Raw genomic sequence first — 20,871 nt, 5'->3', positions numbered from 1 at the left:
CAGATTAGAATCTACCGTCATTGTTTGTCTCCAAGATTCCGCGCCCACAGAAATCAGGTTGGGCCCCAAAAAGAGCGAAACACAAAACATTTCACACAAACTTCCCTCTCATCGTACGCCACCTGTCAGGACCTCCTTACGCTATGATGTGATTCAAGAATCTGCCCTCGAGGTGCTGTTCCCAGCTGTCCCTTATATATGGCTCTCGCGTTCACCTCACCTTTCTCAGAGTGAGAAGGGCATTTCCCGTAATTAAGAGAAGATACGTGCCCTTTGTTTAGTTATTGCGTCGTTCCCGTTTTCTGACAAAATTATAATAATAATAATAATAATAATAATACGAGCTTTGCCCTTTTTGGTCTTTTGCTGCGTCTTCGTTCCATCTCGATTTTGTTCTTGCTTGATTCGATCTCTTAATTCGTTGTGAATTCTTCTAATTGATTACCAGCTTCCGTCAGCTCTTGTTTTTCTGCGTCGGTCAATCCCCATTTTCGGTTGTATCAATCGTCTTATCCATCCTTAGGGTTTCGTTTTGGAATATTCTTGATCTGTCTTTTCCTCGCCGGATCTGAGAAACTCCTTTATTTTATGTCCGATTTTAGTTATGGATGTATCTTATAACTTCGTATCGTTTCTGTTTTTGTAAATTATTTACATCGTTTTGTATTTTCACGATTTATAGTTATAGATCCGTTGATGGTTTGTTCGGATTATAAGATACCACACCACATAGTCTGATTAAGCGAGATTCTTTTTTTTTTTGACAATAAGGATTAATTATTTTTACTCGACTTCCTTCGTGCCGGAGTAGATAGATCTAGGGTTAGGGTTTTCTGCAATTAGGACTTCTTCTTTTTTGAATAAATTTCTTTGGGGAAAGTGTGGAATTAGGGTTCACTTGCCTGAATACTCCGAATTGGAGCCATTATTGTCTTGTTCAGGGTTGGCGATAAAGTTCTACGGGAGACTGGATTAAGGTATATGTGGTTTTCATTTTGGTAGTTTCTTGCAATTTGTACATTTATTGTTATGGTAATTTGTATTCAAATTGCTGAAGAAAATTTAGCAGTCTAATGACTAAGTTGTCCCTTAGGGGGAATAATTACGTTTGTCTGAAAATGATGCTTTCCAGGCTCTATCAAGTAAAGGGTGCATGGATCATTGGGCCCACTATCCTTTCTTGATGATATTAATAATATTAATTAATTTAATGTTAATTAACTAAAATAAGAGTCATTGTTTCGGTAATCGCAATTTCCGCTTTTAGAGTTTTGAATTTTGCTTGACAATTGGCTGCTACATTCGATAGAGCTCAAGTTGCTTGCTTCTTTCGTTATCATTCCTCAGTTCTGATGTGATTGTTCATTCCCTCTTTTGCTTTCTTCCTTTATTGGCAACTAAAGAGTCTTCTGATATAAGTGCATGCAAGCTTCTGGTTTTACTTTTCAAGGTTTTACTTATTAAGAAAAGGAAGCATCGAATTTTCTAGTCATTTACTACCGCATGTGGCTGTTTTATTTGTATCACATTGTGGCGTTTAGAAGAGTAACAGTAAATATTTAGTACGTGTGAGTGTGTATATGATATTTAACTGCTGTTAAAATTGTTTTAGTAGCACTCTTTTATTGTTGAAACTTCTGCATATACTTATTTGTTTGTTATGGATTGAGAATATGCTTGATTTTAGTTCAAATACAGGATTCTTATAGTTTTACTTCGGATAATATTTAGCGGGAAATTATAATTGGTGTTTAGTTGATTGATTTGAGGTCCTGAATGGGTAATGGAACTTACTGAATAGTGTACACACTTAATCTATTTCTTTAATCTTAAATAGATGGTTCGAATTGAGATAATGGTAGAAAAAAAAGATGGGAACAGTTGTCCTGGAAAATCCTATAGAGATCTAGTGGTTATGGAAATTAGTGAGTGGAGTTTCAAATATGTTTCTCTAAGCAGGTCATGAATAACTTATTTTAATAATAATATGATCTGGCAATTTGCGGACAAAGGTTGTTACACGTTCCTTATCCCTCTGAGAAACATTCATTATCCATTGTTGAGCGATCTTATTGGTTCTTTTGATTCAATATTATAAAACATATTACTTTGACAGTTGTAATAAGGGGCCAGCTTGGCTTCTTACTTGTTTGAAGTTCTTTCCTGCAGGTAAAAATGGTACAGAAGCGTCCTTTTGATGCTGAGGAAATGCTTGAGGTGTCTTTTAAACACCCAAAACAAGCAGGACCCAGCAATCAGCTCATATCATTTTCAGAATCAGTATTTCCTGGGAATTCTTCCCAGATTCCTGAAACATCAGGTGTGGGTTTGTTTGGGGATCCCCCCTTTTTAGAATTAAATTTTCTTTTCTTTAAAACATAAAGCTTGTTTAGGAGTTTGAAGTTTCTGATCAAGTAGATTTCTGTTGTAACTTGTGTTGATAAACTGGTTTAGTTGTCAACTAATTTCGACCGATAGATGAAGTTTGAGTTATTGAGTATTCCCTTTTTCTAACTCAATTATTGTTTCCCTTTGAGGTGGTACTGGCTTGGTTGTTAACCTTTATTACTGACACTCTTCCTAAAATATGTTATAGTATCTTTTTTTCTTAAAAAAATTCCTTGTAGTAATAAGAAGCATTTGAGCATTATTGACTTCTGATTCTGACTGTACCTACCACTACCAGGAGATGGATAAATCAGATGACTGTATGAATTTTTGTTACATTTCCTCATAATGTATCCTCATCTGAAAAAAAAAAAAGCTTTTTGACCCAGTCTACTTTGTGATTGGTTAGAGTCTGGATGCAGACAAGTTAACACTGATGGTGATGAGAAACTTGCTAGTGATATTTTTGTTGAACATCCTAGAGATGCTGGAGACGTTGAAACAAGCTTTCCTGGAAGTAACTTTGTTTCTTCTTGGGCTCCTAGTACCAGTGAAGATGTCCGGTCAGATATGCCTGTCCATTTCTCTTTTTATCCTGAGTATTTTAGTTCAGAGCATCCAGTGAGGACGTTAACTCGCCATGAGGACATCTATTCCATACTCCTTGAACACCCCCCACGCAAACTTGTCCCCATTGGAGCTGATCATCAAGCTGATGTTCCAACATGGGACCTACCAGGCTCCACTAGTGTACTGGATACCTCTTCAAATTCCAGCCCTGCTGTTGGGGGTAAATCTGGGGAAAGATGGATGGGAACATGCATAATCCCCATGTCTAATATGGAGTTATCTACCGATGATGGTAAAGTTGGAAGGGGCAGAACTGATTGTAGCTGTGAAGATTGGGGATCTGTGAGGTGTGTAAGACAGCATATTGCAGAAGCAAGAGAGGAGCTTGCTAAAACAACTGAACTAGAAAGATTTAATGATTTGGGCCTGTGTGATATGGGAGAGCAAGTGGCTGAAAAATGGAATGCGGAAGATGAACAACTCTTTCACGAGGTCGTGTTCAGTAATCCAGCTTCCCTCAGCAAGAATTTCTGGAACACTTTTCCAATCGTATTTCCTGCACGAACCAAAAAGGAGATAGTGAGCTACTACTTTAATGTGTTCATGCTTCGAAGGCGGGCAGAGCAGAACAGAAATGACCATTTGAATATTGACAGTGATAATGATGAATGGCAGGGTAGTGATGCCAATGAAATTGCAACCCTAGGGGAAGATGAGGACTCTGTTGCTGAGTCTCCTGTCTATCAAGATGATACTGATCATAATAACTGCCATGAAAATGATCTGCAAGATTATGATGAGTATCCTCAAGATGAAACCTGTGATACTAATGAAGTTGTGGACTTTACCAAGAGTGACATTGACGATGATTTAAAATATGATCCTGAAGAGATGCAGCCTTCCAGCAGTTCCCCACAGCATATTCAGTGTCAGGATAAAATCATTTGTCAAGAGAGGTGTGATGACGAGGCACTGGATGAATCATACACATCCTCTGACCCAGGAGTTAGTTCACAGGAGATCAAAGGGAAGACTGAGAATGATGATCTTTGCTCAAATGACCTCAATGGGGTAAACAATGGCTTTAACACAGGATATGCTACGGAGTCTTGTGATGCCAAAGCCTGGGATTCTGGTTTTATGTCTTGTGCAAAAGATAAAATTGACTTCTTACCTACATGCAGCATGATTGAAGAGGTTTTTGGAGATGGGCTGAGGCAAGAAATGAGGAGGGCTTGAGCTTAGTGTTGTGCTAGCTTGGACTCTTCTTCAATCACAATTTTGGGAATAATCTATGTCCGAGGCTTTTTATGTTGAGTGAATGTCATCTAGCACTCTTGGCAAAGCATAATAAGAGTGATTCCAACTTGTGTATACTGACGTGAGATTGGAAATATAACCTTCATGTATATGAGTTTTGGCAAATGAGTTCGGTTATTGAGTTGGGTCCCATTTTTGTTGGGTATCGAGTTGTGTCTCCTTTATTTTTCTCAAGTCCTTTTAGGAGTTATAAAGTCCTTGCTTCTAATTTTACGGTAGTAGTGGACACTTGAGGTGGGGAGGGGATGATTGGTGAACAGTCGTGGGTGCGGTGTAACTTTGTACCATCCAATTCCCAGTCCATGAAAAATAGTCCTTTCTCCAATTGCCGCTTTGGTATTTGTTACTTGTTCATTTAGATTTTTTAATTAGGAAAGCGAGGGCCCTGTCTGAGATAAGGTGAAGAGATATTTGATGCTGTTTTGTCGAATTGATCTCTCAAGGTTTGATCTAGAGCTGCGCAGGCAGTCTGGTAGCCCGTATGCCCCAGCCCTTACAACACATGGTGTGCAAATTTGAGCAGTAGCCATTCCAGACCACGATTAAATTTTGACTTGCGAACATTGCAAGATTCGAGCTCTGAGAACCGAGTGTCCGGAAAGCATATTACCCACCAATCTTGACGCCTTTTGAACTTTATCCCAACCCAATTCTTATATGTGTGCGTGCGTGCGTGCGTGCGTGCGTGTGTAATTATAGCCCATTCCCTTGCACTTTCATTTTCGTTGTCTTCATTCTGACCTTATAACCCCATCATCTACATTGTATCCCAAATATTCCTCTGTTTGTTTCCTCTGTTCTCTAATAGTTTATTGATTAGTTGCCGGCTCCAAGGTTCTTAATTGAATTCTAGGCTAACCTGAGCCTAACCTATTAGTCTTATTGATTTCAGATGCTAACATGGTGATATCCAAAATCCACAGTGAAAGTGGTGTCATAGCTGCTTGGGACACAACCTACAATGTGGTCCTTTATTAGGACACTAACTAAGGTCACCAAACGAACGGTCCAGTCATATGTATGTGTTTATATATTCTCTGTTATGGCTCTATTCGATTCACTTATTCCCAACCTACTCTTGAAGCTTCTAACCACGTTACAACAAACAATAATCTGATCCACCGCACCAATCCACTCATGCCGGCGTAAGGGCAACAAACTGATCATACTCTTTTCTTTTCTCTTGTTTCTATGTTATGCCAAAAGTTCTTCCAATTTGTTATTGTTTTGTTTTGAAGAATGTATGAGATGATAAACCACAGTATGACTCATTTCAAATTTGGTTCAAAGCATGAGACCTATAATTTAGTTATATATAATTTGGTTCTATAGAGGAATTAACATAAGTATGGACGGCTTTGTCAATGAGTTTGCTGTGACCTGCTTAGTTATACAGTAAGCTGAAAAATCAACGCACCTCCTTTATCTTCAAATAACAAGTCGAATATTGTATATATTCTCATCAAGGAAGCTATTTCCATTTTTTTTCATCGCAATCAAATTAAACATACACACAAACATGTTAATACTAGACTTGAGACTGAACCCTTTTTTGAACATAGAAAGTGATGCTACAACTGAGACAGCTTGTTGTTAATAAAAAAAAATTAGTTTGAACTTCTAAATAGCATAATGTAAATATATATATTTATAGAATTCAGCACCATAATTGAAGAAAAAACGTTGGAGGGTGTTGTGATTATCCCAAAACGGGATCACGCAAAATAATTCCATTTCCAACCAATTTTAGTATAAATATAACTAGAAATTTTCTTTTTTAGAAAACTTTTGAAACTATTTTTAACTAATTTTTGCATTGCCAGTTAAATAAAATTAAATATAATATTGACAAAAATATTAAAGATTATTAATTCATCAAAAGTGACGTAGCCCTCGTGATTGCCGGATTTAAATTTGATGATTGTACTTAATATAGGTAGACACTGAGTGCCTGTACAATTTGAATTTTTAAAATCCAAATCAATGATTATGAACTTATACTTTATTTGAGATTAATGTGAGTAAATTTATTTAAATTGTTAACCTAAATTTTAACAGTTTAAATATATTAAATACAATCACCGAATCTAAATCTGTGATTGTCTGGTTGGTTTAGACATAAAATAAGCCTAATATTAAGTTACTAACCCCTATCTACAACCCACTTCATTTGCTTTATGCATCCTCGGAAGCTCTTGGACCACCATCTCTTTCTTTCATGGGAAAATGACAATTACAAACCCCATAAAAATATTAATGATACTTATATAATTTGAATTATTGAAATTTTGGTAAAAAGATTATGATTTTTATTTGCAATTAAAAAAAATTAAATAGTCAATTGAAAATATATTTAAAATTATTTACAATGTCAATTGAGAATTTATGAAAATTAGTTGTAAATTTGAGTTTTTTTTAATAATATACAAGCATATTACTTAAAAATTAGTTCAAAATCAATTACTTGAAATTATTTGTAACATTAGTTGAGAATTTAAGAGAGTCAGTTATGAATTAATAAATAAATTATTTATGATATCTTTGTGATTATTTTAAAATATTAAACCTTAAGATTGAAATTTAATCTGACACGGTCAAATAGTAATATAAAAAAAAATTAAAAGCACTAAGATTTAAATAGGTTTTAATAGTAAAATATAGAGTCATGTAATTTTGACAAAACAATGAGACGATTTGTATAATATAATGTTTTTTAATATGACTACATGAGTAGATAAATTTGAATATTGTGGAGTGCAATTGAAAGTAACTCTCCCACAATTCTTATGTCTTGGTGCAAACTTGAATTCAATCCTACAATCTTATCATGTATCTTATTGGAAGGGGAAGCTTTCAGCTGAAAAGCACGGGAGAGAGAAGGAGCAGAGGAAGAAGAAAGGGCAGTGAGCAAGAAGAAGCGAGCTAGCAAGGAAGGAATAGGAATAGGAATAGGTGTGCTGTGGATTCATTCAGTTATGGGGTCTTTATTTGCCGTTAGATTTCGTGAAGCCTTGCCGCAATCTCCTCTCCTCACTCCACGTGCTTTCTTCCTCTTTGCCTCCTTCCATGGATTTCTCCTCCATTTTTAGCTTCCTTTCTTCTTCCCCTTCCTTTGATTTTTTCTTCCAACCCTATTAACTCTCCACACGCACTCTTCTGCTTTCGCATCCATCCTTCTGCCCTTCTCTGATCTCTGCGTTCCATGGAAGATTCCAAGCGTGTCTGCAAGTTCTGCGGCAAAATCTTCCCGTGCGGCAGATCTTTGGGCGGTCATATGAGGTCTCACATCTCCGGCAATAATTCAGCTGAAACTGAGCATTCTCTCGCAGCGACGAAGCTCTCGCATGTCGTCGTCCAGGAGATTGGCGACGCAGCTGCTGTTACTGCCGGCTATGATCTGAGAGAGAAGAGGAAGAAGACTTGGAGAGTCGCCGATTCGAGTGACGGCACCACTCTAGCTTCAAACAAGCTGTGCAAGCGCTGTGGTAAAGGGTTTCACTCTTGGAAGGCTCTGTTTGGTCACATGAAATGTCACTCCGAGAAAGAAAGAGCTTCTGTTACTGATAACAATAGCTTGGAAGATCAAGATTCGTGGACTGTCATGGAGAGCCAATCCGACAACGAACCTCCCGGACCAAGAACAAGAACAAGATCGAAGAGAACAAGAGCGACCACCTCGTCTCTGTGCTTTTCCAATCATTCCTCTTCTGTTTCTGAAGTCGAGCAAGAAGAGGTAGCTTTGAGCTTGATGATGCTTAGCAGGGGAGTGCCTCCACGGGGATCTCGAGAAATGGAGTCTGATAAAAAACCAGAAACATCGGATCATTTTGCAAGAAGTGGGTCTAGGGAGAGCAAGACGAAGAAGCTAGATTTTCAGTCTGCAATGGAGGATTCTGAGGAAGTTGATAAAGAACAAGGGAAGAAGAACTACAAGTTATTGGGTTCAGAATTGAACTCAAATCCCTTGAAGAGTTCTCAGAGAAGATACAAGTTCGAGTGCACTTCTTGCAACAAGATCTTCCATTCTTACCAAGCTCTTGGTGGCCATAGAGCCAGCCATAAGAAGATCGCCAGAGATTGCTTTGTTCCAATAGATGAGACCAGTGAAAACACTATAAAACCAGGTTCGTCTCACTCTCACCATGAAGCAATTGCAGGTTCGGATCTTCATGAAGATGCAGAGCTTAACAAGAGCAAAGATCACGAATGCTCCATTTGCCTCAAGAGTTTTCCATCCGGGCAAACGATGGATGGCCACAAGAGATCCCATTTAGCTGAAAGTATGGATTTGATTGAGGAGCCAGTTGAGAAAATTAGGGACATGATCGATCTGAATCTTCCAGCAGAGGAAGAAGACAGCAATAATAATAGTAATTCTGAGTCTTACAGATCATCACCCTGGTGGGTGAGAGGCATCCACAACAAGCAGGAGGCTCTGGTAGGCCTAATGTCTAACTAATCACATCATAGTTCCAATTTCTCAGTGAAGATTCGAAATGTATAGGACAAATTTTTCTGCATTTCTTTGGTTAATTCTTCACAGGATCCATGTCTCCTTGTTGTTGAAGGTATATCTGCTCATATCATATTCTTCGAGTAGTTTACTAGATGAACTTTTGAGATGATATACCAGTTCATTACTTGTTTTTCCCCTTCCTAATCAATTTGCTTCTCATTGAAAAAAGCGAATCTACTTTTGTTCTTTTTTTGGTGGTGAATTCCAAAAGTTCAATGGACGGGGGTGGTTTTCAGTGATGAAGTTTTGGTGGTTGTTTAGTCAACCACCAAAACGCCAGAATAGCCATCTCTCTCAGGTTTTCCTTGTCTCACTTAGCACACAAGTGGCGTGTTATCAAATTCTTCTCACTCGTCACTACGCACCACTTTGAATGGCAATTATCATATTAATTTTTTATAGGGTTTTAATTACCATGATATTCACAATAATATTAAAGATAAGACTTATTCTAATATGTCTCAAATTATAAGATACTTTTAAATATATTTAACGTTTTAAAATATAAAACACTTTGCGAATGTTAAAGTTATATTAAATAGACTTATTCTAATATTATCCTTTCTTTATCCATTTATTTAATTGTTGTCCCTATCTCTTTTAATATATTAAATAACATGTATTTTTGAAAGTTTATTTTTTTATTTTTTTAAAAAATAAAATTGTTAAATATGTTTAATAATATTTTTTGGTATATGAGATTTTCTTCAAAGTGTTTTATAATGTGAGATGGGGTATTGATACTTAAACTTATATATTTAATGCATTTTTATCAAATTAAAATAAAATATGTAAATTTTAATGTGTTAATAATAATAATAAGAATTTCTCATAGTATAAATAATTTATAAAATATTCACATATTTTGATTTAATACATCACTTTAACTAGATAATGTTAAGAATATAAGTTTTTTGGTCGATACTGTATCATTAAACAGGTTTTGGACATGGCTAGCTCCACCAGTAAGTTGATACTTGAGCGAGCGAAAATCTCTCATATCACCAAGGGCATCTACAAGAACAAATATTTTTACTTGAAAAATTTAATTAATTATTTAATAGTCAGATGAATGATTTAGGTTGTTGATCCAAGTTTAATTTAAAATGATCTAATTCTTAAGATTTTGTATTTGTATTTTAAATTATAAATCAGTTTTAAGTACACAACAAAATATTATCTTTGATCATGTATTTTTTGGGTAATATCATGTATTTTTATTTTAAAAAAATAAAAAAATAAAAATCCTTATTGTTTATCTCAAATCTGCGTATGATAAAAGTATTAATTGTAATTAATTGTTTAAATTCAAATTGAGTACCCAGGCCTCTAATAGTTTGATCTTGATCCAAGTGCTTCAACTAATCAACTTGGTGTAAGATGTCTTGGGAACCAAGAAAAACCAAGAAAAACTAATTAAAAATTTAGTTAAATTATATTTAATATCTTTGAAAAATTAAGGTCATCATTTTTAACAGAATTAAATTTTGTATACAATGTGAATCTTCTGTAAGAATAAAATTATTTACTTGAATCTCATCATCTCACATGATATAAAAATAATACGATAATATGATTATAAAAATTAGCATCAATTCAATTGTCACATTAAAATAAAACTGTAGTATGATTGGCCTTAAAATTCCCAGAAAAAGGTTTGTCCTGTTAAAATTTTACGCCATTCATTATTCCTTTAATATTTCTACTAATACATTAGCGAAGCCAGGTCTAGTGAAGAGGAATTAGCTTCCCACATAATGGTAAAACAAAGTTAATTTTTTTTAAAAAAATACATATATTTAATATTCAATGATATTTTGAATAAAACTTGCTCCAATAAAAAAAATAACAGCACGTAGTAAAAAAAAAATATTTCTCTTGTCGAAGCCCACTCCTCATACAGCCTTGAAGTATTAGTAGAGCCGGTAATTCGGGCGAGCCGGGCTTATTCGGGTCAGGCTCAATTCGGGCCAGGCTTATTCGGATTGGGCTTAAAGAATCCTACTCTTTCTAAAAAGCTCATATAGCCAAGCCCGGCTCTAATGCCTTCGGGCTTATTCGGGCAGGCTTGAATACCCGAAACTTTTTTTAAAATATTTTTTTATTTTTAATCAATTTTAACTTTTAAATAATTTTATTAAGCATAACATATTATTTTAACTTAAAAGGAATAAAAAAATAATAACTTATTAACTTTATAGTTAAGTATTTAAGTAGCTTTGTTACTATTTTGTTGTATTATGTGCAATTTATTCATAAATATTTTCTTTACTTGTAAATTAATGTCTTATTTATTTAAATATTGCCCTTATCATATTTATATAAAAATATTTATATATTTTAATTAAATCATATTATTTTAATTATGATCAAGTTAATCTCAATTCAACTACGATTAAACCATTAATTTAAAATTATTGTCCTGATTAGTTCAAAGTTTTTAATAACTATTGGATAAACTATACTTTTTATTTTTAAGAATATGAAAAAAATAGTCATCATTATATTATATAAAATAAAATTATTTAATTATGGGCAAAATACTATTTTTTTTGAATTTTTTTCTTTAAGTATTTTATATTGTTTAAGTCCTATATATAAAAAGTATTTACTTTAGTTCATTCTTAATTTTTAACTAAGTCTGGCGTGTATAATAATCAAATAATTATCTAAAAATATTATTTTATTTATTATGTTTGTTTAGTAGTAGAGCCAAAAATTCGTACATGTTTAAATTTTATTTTTAAAATTATTTTTAATTTAAAATTAATTATCTTATTTTATAAAAAATATAAAATATAATTTTTTGGAAATGAAAATGGTTTATATGACTTAAAAAAAATTGAGTCTTAAAATATAAAAATCAATATTAAAATATATTTTAATTATTATTATGAGATATTTTATTTGATTAAAAATAATAAAAATGGGAAAATATAAATATTTTTATTTTTTTAAAATAACTATAGTAATACACTCAAATATATAATATTTTAAAATAAAATAATATGAAACTTGAAAAATAATTAATATTTATTACATTATATATTTTTTAAAAAAAATTATTTTTTTCCTATTCGGGTATTCGGGCCAAGCCCGAACCCGATCGGGCACCCGAATAGGCCCGAACAATAAAAAATATTATTTTTTCAGGTTCGGGTCTAAATTTTTCGAGCAGGTTCGGGCTGACCCATCGGGTTTGATCCAAATTATCGGCTCTAAGTATTAGCATCTCTTTATCTACTTTTTTGATTGGATCATGAGCCCAACCCTTTCTCGGGGAGCACAATTTTCCCCGTCTCCTGCGTTAGCCTCTTATTCTTAGTTCATTTTAATTTTAATGATTAGCTAATCTTTTTATGTATTTGTATTGGTATAGTTTCCCAATTATTTATATTCATTATTAAATTAATTTCAAATGTGATAAACTTTAATTAATTTTTGAAGTTATTTCACAATGATTGTCTTCTTGTTTTTTTTGTTGGAAAAGAGTCAAATACAAATATTTACAATAGAATGGAAAATTAAATAACTAAATTAGAAAGGAAGGAGCACAGAAGTTTTTTTTTTTTTTTTTAAAAAAAAAGACCATCCACAGGCCAATGGGGCCGACGTCTGTGAACGAAATATAGTGCTGAAATGTTGGTGAAGGATTTGAATATCTTGATATCTATTTTAGGTGGGTCCATTGATGATTGATGCATACACATTTGCACAAGGAAATTGCCTCTGAAGCAGCTGAGCTTAGAAAAGATTTCTTTCTCTTTATTTGTTTTGGGGCCATATAACGGCTATTTTCTATAAAAACTTCTTTGGCCAATATTTTCTAAGAGTAATTTATGTCAAGTTACTTTAAAACAAATTAGGTGGACACGTAACATAATGTCAATTAACATCCTAACAATGTATTAAACTCATATTTAAATTTTTTTATTGGAAGATATATTCATATTTAGTATTCAATTATAATTTTAATAAAATTATTTAATGCCCAATAATAAGATTCATTATATGAATTATATGACATAATGATCAATCAACAAATTAAAATAAATTCTGTGTACATAATAAACATGGGATGTGATTGGTGAATACTGCGAGTATTTTTCCTACATTTTTTCCTACATTTTATTTATTTTTTTGCCAAAATTTTTTTCCCTATAATGATAAAACAGATAAAAAAAATTAGAATCCAAGTGAGGTGAGAGGATGGAGGAATAAACGAGGCAACGTTTGCCAAAGTCTGTAAGGCCATGTTTGGTATGTAGTATTGAGAGGTTGGGTTTGGCATTAGTATTAGGAAAGGCCCAATTCAATGTGTTTGGTATGAGATATTAAGTCATACTTGGATTTGCTTAAACCCACTTAGATGGGATTGCTTAAACCCACTTAGATGGGATTGCTTAAACCCATCTCTCCCATAGTATTGAGAAATCAAACCTGAGTTTGTTATTTTATGACAAAACTACCCATGGTAATAATAATTTTTGGACAAGAGTGCCCCTATCATATTTGCCCTAATAAACTTCATTAGTCTCGCATACCTGAGTCGGATACCTCAGACGCCATCTCCACTGTCGACTTGCTCCATCGAACTCAGACGCCATCTCCATTACCGACTTGCTCCACCAAACTCAGACGCCATCTCCATTGCCATTGCCGACTTGCTCCATCAAACTCAGACGCCATCTCTATTGCCGACTTGCTCCATTGAACTCAAATGCCATCTCCATTGCTGACTTGCTCCATTGATCTCGCCTATCGCTCGTCCATCTCCTTCATCACGCTGTTAGGTACTATCGCTCATCCATCTCCTTCGTCCATCTTCTGTTTTTTTGGGCTTTGCTTTTCCCTTTAAATGTTCAATTTAGTTCTAAAGGGTGCGTTTACAAAGCTCTTAAGTTCACTATAGACAAAGGAAGCAAGCATAAATTTTGAGGATGATAAATTTGTGATTTTACGATGGAGAATTTGAGTGCTAGACAAAATATAATCCACTGAAAATTGATGATCATTCGACAAAACCCAAATTCCACCCATAAACCCAGTTGCTTCTACTATAATCCAATCTGAAAAGCCCAGCTCTCGGACAACACAATCAGCTTTATATCCACTAATTCTAGTTTCCACAAGGCACAACACATCAATCTTATATTTTTTGACAATATCTTTTATTAAGTTTGGGAACGCTTTACCCCCAGCGCCCCTACAATTCTAGGATGAAATAATCATAGAAGGTATTAGAGGGATAAGATGCTTCCTGCATCTGTCTAACAACATCAGGGTGAATTCTCGATCTATCCTTTTGCCGGGCACACACAGAGTTACCAACCAGATTCCCCACCATCATGCTTTGGTTTCCTTCATGTTTACCTCTATGTGTAGCGTTGTCAGGTGGATCAAGTAGCTTATTATTCCCAACCATAGGGTTTGCCAATGATGGGTTATTATTTCTTATTATTTCACTAAAGTTCCCCATGGGACCTGCTCTCTGATCTTTACCACTAGAGGCTCTCAACTCCATTCTTATTTTCTTAGGGGTTCGGCCCACATTGGTTGTAAATATATTTTTGCTTTTTCATCTTTTTAACTCCATCAAGTATTGCTTCTTCATCTTTGCTTTTCCTTTACAGCTTTCCTACGCATATGCTCCTCAACCTGCCTTTTCAGAATTAAAAAAAGAGAAAAACAATAAACACAATTATGTTTCTGCTTAGACTTCCTATTAAGCTAGTATATAAAGTACATGCACACGCTTATACAATCAAGCACATTTTATGGATTTTCAGTTTTAGAATTTCATAATCAGCACTTCAAGTAATTAACAAAGCACAAACAAAGAAAATAATCTCCTCCAGACAAATAACTCTGGATGCATCTCCTCAAGCATATTTTCAATGCAAGATTGATAAAAAAAAATGTTTAGGAAATTTTTGCCTATTTTGATACTGCATTAGTATTAGTGGTATTTTATCTTTGAGATGGACTTTTATTACTAATTAATAAGGCAACAAAATGATTGAAAGTCCTATATATTATAGAAATTCATTGACCTATTGTCCTAGTTTAATTAAAAATGATAGATAAAGTTATTGGTATTTTTTTATATGAATTTTTTTATAACTTTTTATAATTATCAATGAAAAGAATTTATATATTTTAGTTGTTATTTTAATTTTATTGAAGAATTTTGTCATTGTGATTTAGTGTTAACCATTAATTAGTTTTATTCCATTATATATGTTAGATATTAATCTTTTATATATCTGTATAATTGGTACACAGTTATGGCACTATCTGAAGAAAAGATAATACTTTTACGTTTGTTTCTCTTCTGAATGAGCATGACTGAGGCAGTGTATACATTTTGTATTTGTATGTGTATGACTATCATGCTAAGGAGGCGAAGAATTAGACATATACCTTATAGAATGGATTTTATTGCTAAGAGATCTTATCTAAAGAGAATGATGTCTAGCAGTAATGTAGCATGTTACAACTTACTTAGAATGCATAGATCAATATCTGATAAGTTATGGTTTATGCTAACGGATGTGGGTGGTTTTAAACATAGTAAGAACATGCTTGTAGATGAACAAGTTGCCATGTTTTTACACAAACTAGCTTATCATGTGAAGAATAGAGTAATACAACATAACTTTGGTAGATTAGGAGAAACTATTAGTAGGTATTTCAACTTAGTTCTTACTAATATGATGAGACTTGGAGATATGTTGTTGAAGAAACCAAAGCCTGTGTGCTTGAGGACTCTAACGACAAAAGGTGGAAGTGGTTTAAGTTAAATACACATGTTATGTATTTATCATTATTTGTCAAAGACATGTGAATAATTTATGTTAACTTATATTTGACTTTGCTATTTTACAGAATTGTTTAGGTGCCTTGGATGGAACTCACATCAAGTTGAGAGTTCTTTCTCTTGATAGGGCAAGATATCAAAATAGAAAATGAGAGATAACTACAAATATATTGGGTGTTTGCTCACAAGATGGTTTCTTCATATATGTTTTGCTTGGGTGGGAAGGGTTCGCAGCAGATAGACGGGTTCTTCGTGATGCCATAAGTAGAAGGAATGGTTTAAGAGTTCCACGAGGTTACTATTACTTAGTTTATGCTGGATACACCAATTGTGAGGGATTTCTTGCACCGTATAGAGGGCAAAGTTACCACTTAAGTGAATGGAGAGAAGGGCGACATCCTAGAAGTGCACAAGAGTGCTTTAATATGAGGCACTCTTTTGCACGAAATGTAATTGAACGATGCTTTGGCATTTTGAAGTTAAGGTGGGCTATTCTAAGAAGCTCATTATTTTATCCTATTCGAACATAGAACTGAGTTATAATTGCTTGTTGTCTCCTACACAACTTAATTCGACAAGAAGATGTGGATCCACTTGAAAATGAAGTTCAAGAAATGGGTATTGATGTGGACGGGATGGAAAACACTCCGATTCAAAACATGGATGCTTCTGATGAATGGGTTACCTTTAGGGATACTCTTGCTAATGAAATGTTCACTGCTTTTGCTTCTAATAAGACATTTAGATGAATTAGTTATTTTATTTAAATATTATTGTTTGTTTGAATATGTTAGTTTCCTTTGTTTGTTTGAGTGTGGTGTATGGTATGATAGAACATGAATTATTGTCATGTCCTTAATAATACATGGTTTTATTCCTTAATAATAATATATTCTGATATTGTTATTTATGTTATTATCAAGTTCTAACATTTTCTTCTTATAGTTGAACAAACATGTCAAGCAAGTCTAGAAAGTCGGATAAGCACATGTGGATGCCTAAAGAGGATGAGTTGCTAATCCAGTGCATGATGGCACTACATGATAAGGGTGAACTTATCTCTGACAATGGTTTAAGACCACGTGTGTTGAATACTTTGAATGATATGCTTGATGGTTTGATACCTGGAAGTGGTATTAAGGCCCATCCTTAGATCCAGTCTAGGGTTAAAAAGTTAAAAATTAACTATGGTGTGGTTTCTGATCTTCTTAATTTATCTAGTTTTGGTTGGGACGTTGAAAAGAAATGTGTGACAGCTTTTAAACTTATTTGGGATGAATATGTTAAGGTAAATTTTTTATTTCTGTCAAATTCTGGTTGTTAATTATTGCTATCAAATTCTATCTGTCTCTGGTTTTTTATTTCTGTCAATTTTTGGTTTTTAATTACTGCTGTTAAATTTTGTCTATCTCTGGTTTTTTATTTCTGTCAAATTTTTGGTTTTTAATTGCTGCTGTTAAATTTTGTCTATCTCTGGTTTTTTATTTCTGTCAATTTCTGGTTTTTAATTACTGCTGTCAAATTCTGTCTCTCTTTTTTTTTATTTCTGTTAGTTTTTGTTAATTTCTGGATTTCAATTGTTGCAATTTTTCTTTTAGATTTTACTGCTATTTCTGTTATTTAATTTCACTTGTAGGTGAACAAGGAGGCTGCAAAGTGGAGGAATAGGACTTTCCCTCATTATGATGAGTTGTCTAATATTTTTGGGAAGGATAGGGCGACTGAAAAAGATGCTCAAGCATGTGAAGATATTCTTGAAGAGATTTGTTCTCATGATTGAATTGATGTTGAAGAAATTTCACCATCTCAACAGTCACTAAATCCAATAATTTCTCTTCTATTAATTTTATTGTCAACAAAAAATAGATGAAAAAGAGGATACCACTTTTTAATGTTAAGAATCTCAGATGATAACAAGTTTCAGTAGAATTTTCAGGATCAGCTAAACTGAGTTTGGAAGGTTATGAACTAAGTAGACTAGAATTGCCATTATTCAATTTTGATTATATTGCAATAGCCACAGACAATTTCTCAGAGGAAAACAAGCTTGGGCAAGGAGGTTTTGGTCCAGTCTACAAGGTAAAAAGGCTTTCTGTTGAGCTTTCTTTTCAAAACATAAGATTAAATAAAATCTGATCAAATTTTCTTCATTCATTTTAATAGGGAAAGCTTTGTGGGGAGGAGCAAATTGTTGTTAAGAGGCTTTCAAGAAAATTTGGGCAAGGTCTAGAGGAGTTCAAGAATGAGATGATGCTAATTGCCAAACTACGAATATATGAATATATGCCAAACAAAAGCTTGGATTTCTTTTTATTTGCTTTTTATCTTACATATGCCTTGAGCAACACCATTGATTTTATTTTGAGATTGATCAATATTGTCTGTGACTTGTACAATAGCATCAATTATAAATATTAATGCATAATACAACATATTTCTTGTACTTGAATTTATAAAAGGATTACAATAGCATCCATCTTCCATAATAAGTAAAGGCTTGAACATAAATCTAGAAGGTAATCAATTTGCTACTTTGATTCCTTATATATCATGCTTTTGACATCCTAACAACTCCACCTTCAAGCCAAGTTAGCCACCTGGAATCTTCATTAACCTGAAAAAAGTAAAAACCAAATCATATTTTTAGCAAACCTTACTAAACAGATGAAACAAGAACAATGGGTAGCTAGTACTGCCAAAATTAGGAGAACATGAGAGAGGGAGAAGGAAGCTTGAAAGCATATGGAGGATTAATCGAAAAGTAAGACAAAAAGCATACACCAATGTTGAAAAACAAAAGCCCCTTGATCACATAACCCCTGAAAAAAAAAAGATTTTCCTGCAAGGAATTTAAAACTAAATTATTATTAATATTACATGGAAATCTTGTAAGCATCTTTTAGTATCTTGACTTGGTATTTGGCAACAAAGTCAACTTATTTGTGGGGATCAAGATGCAATTAGTGCACTAGTTAGGGATTACCTTTATCTTTCATACGTCTTTCCTACTCTCCAACATGCCTACGGAGTACATTTAGCAAAGATCCAAAGTACAATGCAAAAATTGTGCAAGTAATTGTGATGACATTGTAAGGCATGCTAAAATCAGGTGTCGTCATGGGCACCAGCGGAATTTCTGTATATGAAAGAACAGGACCCTTCTCCTGCACTACAGATCCCATATAGATAGATAGTTATTATTGCTAATGGAATGTCAATTCCTTGGTTAGTAACACAGGAAGCTTATTAGTGGATGCAATATCATCAAACTGAGAGGACAGAATATGAAAATTTTCAATTTAGTTTACAAAATAAAACATACTAAAGACATTTGTGCTGAGTAATGTTGGAAACTTGTAAGCGGATGCAATATCATCAGAATGATAGGACAGTAGATAGAGTATGGAAATTATCGATATGTTCATTTTTCATAAAACTATTGAAAAATGATGCACAAATCAACTAAAACTAACGGAAGCCAGAGCAGAACTAGGATTTTATATGAATATAACAAGATTAACAAACAAAAGTTCAGCAATAAAGTACGCCCCTAGTTATTTGGAAAATTGGGAATCTCCCATACGTCCACACTGGAAATTTCTCCCTTTCTTCTCTCTTCACCCTTTTAAGACTCAAACAATTACCACTAAAATTGACAGCCAAAATTACCCAAAAACTGACCAGAGCAAATACATAACCACCCTAAACTGCCTAATTTCTACCCAGATAATTTCATAACCACCCTATGGTGCCGAAAAACTACCTAAAACGGTTACTGCTTAATCGTTAATCCATCTTCCAAGAAACATGAACATGTTATGTTGATATCAAACATACTGACAATAAAGAGAAAGCAATTACCATCAAGAGCATGCATAAACTTACAGGATAAATAGTCTTAATCTTTAAAATAAGTGTAGTCCATGTGTCAAAGCCCTGTGAAGACCGAAGAAGGTCAGTTAAGAACCAACATCAGAAGAAGAAACTGATTTCACATTCATTTACCTTGAAATTGTCTACTACATTTCTTTTCATATAAGATAGTTGCCATTCTTTTTGGTAATGGAAAAAGAATTTACTGATGAGATGGGAGAACAATACTAAAGTTACAAATACAAAGGATAAAGAATCCTTTACAAAGAAAAGCTAACATAAAAGGAAACAATCCAAGCTCTAACTAAGAAAAGCCTGCTGATCCATTTGAAATTTTGTAAAGGGTACCCCTCTAAAAAAATGACTTGCGATAACCCACAACTAGGACATAAAAAAATCCTCTTCCAAAGAAGTTGTGGTTGAAGTATTAATTGAACGCTCTAGTATTCTATTTTAAAGATTGAAACATTGCTTCCATCTAATGAGTAGGTTCAAAAGATCATTAAAATTCAAATGTCAAGACCAGCTTGCCGCATCAATTCAACATTTTAGTTCAACATAGTCTATACTGCCAGGACCAACTTGCCGCATCAGTATATTAAAACAGAGATAGTAACTGGTGCCCACACAAATTAAAACTACTATGTATTCTATTCTATATATTATGTTATGCTATAAATCAACCTTCCCAAATAGCTTAAAAGAGAGGAAACACGCACAGATCACAGAGAAGCAAAAGGGAAAAAATGCAAGCCAGCCAAGGCAAGGTAAGAGTAAAGGACGCACTTACCGAGCAATGGAGTGATGGAGAGCAGTGGAGGAGAGAAACGCGATGATGGACCTTCAACTAAAGGAAAGGAAGGAGATTAGCAAGTTCGACAAAACAAATGTATGAATAAAATCTATACACCACAGAATACCAGATTAGAAACCAACACCTTTTTGCAATATGGAGCTCAACAAAGAAGTGAGGGAGAGTGGAAGGAGGAGATGTGGACTAGATGTGCCGAAACCATCGAGGTCATAAGGAGAACATTAACCCACCAACGATAAATACCCACCGACGGCAAAGTGCTATTAACTATCAATGACGGATCGACTTTTGATCTGTGTGGAGAAGGAGAATGATGGAGGAGGTAATGGAGAGATGCACATGAGAGTGAGAGCGAGAGCTAGTGGGAAATGATTTGGTCGATCCATTAGTGAGGAACTATGATTGTCTAGGACAGTGACCAAGGAACCACATTCAACGACAACAAGGCGAGAGGGGGAGGGAGGGTAAAGATCGATCGAGATAGAGAAAAGAGGGCTCTGGCATTACAATTTTTTAATTAATTATAAAGAATATTATAGTCTTTTTTATCATTTATATTTAGTTATAGAA

At 34.0% G+C, this 20,871-nt stretch overlaps 2 protein-coding genes across 3 annotated transcripts; both read left to right on the top strand.

Annotated features, from left to right (window-relative positions):
* Nucleotides 1-230: 230 nt before the first annotated feature.
* On the top strand, nucleotides 231-4,395 carry LOC129308528 (uncharacterized). 2 transcript variants are annotated; one of them, XM_054949688.1, is made up of 3 exons: nucleotides 231-977; nucleotides 2,170-2,320; nucleotides 2,798-4,395. In XM_054949688.1, the coding sequence occupies exons 2-3, from the start codon at nucleotides 2,176-2,178 to the stop codon at nucleotides 4,195-4,197; spliced, it is 1,545 nt and encodes a 514-aa protein (XP_054805663.1). In that variant the 5' UTR covers nucleotides 231-977; nucleotides 2,170-2,175; the 3' UTR covers nucleotides 4,198-4,395. The 2 variants fall into 2 exon arrangements, with proteins under 2 accessions (XP_054805663.1, XP_054805662.1); XM_054949687.1 differs by having other exon boundaries at nucleotides 231-2,320.
* A 2,653-nt stretch (nucleotides 4,396-7,048) lies between these two features.
* On the top strand, nucleotides 7,049-8,938 carry LOC129309523 (zinc finger protein ZAT3-like). Its single transcript, XM_054951128.1, has one exon. It carries the CDS (start codon nucleotides 7,481-7,483, stop codon nucleotides 8,735-8,737), a length of 1,257 nt encoding a protein of 418 aa, XP_054807103.1. The 5' UTR covers nucleotides 7,049-7,480; the 3' UTR covers nucleotides 8,738-8,938.
* The last annotated feature ends 11,933 nt before the right edge of the window (nucleotides 8,939-20,871 follow it).

This window comes from Prosopis cineraria, unplaced genomic scaffold (genome assembly GCF_029017545.1).
Source record: "Prosopis cineraria cultivar Desert tree isolate PC_DT_omini unplaced genomic scaffold, ASM2901754v1 PC4, whole genome shotgun sequence".
Lineage (NCBI taxonomy): Eukaryota > Viridiplantae > Streptophyta > Magnoliopsida > Fabales > Fabaceae > Prosopis > Prosopis cineraria.
Note: the sequence above shows the minus strand (reverse complement) of the source record. Positions and strands in the feature narration are given on the sequence as shown.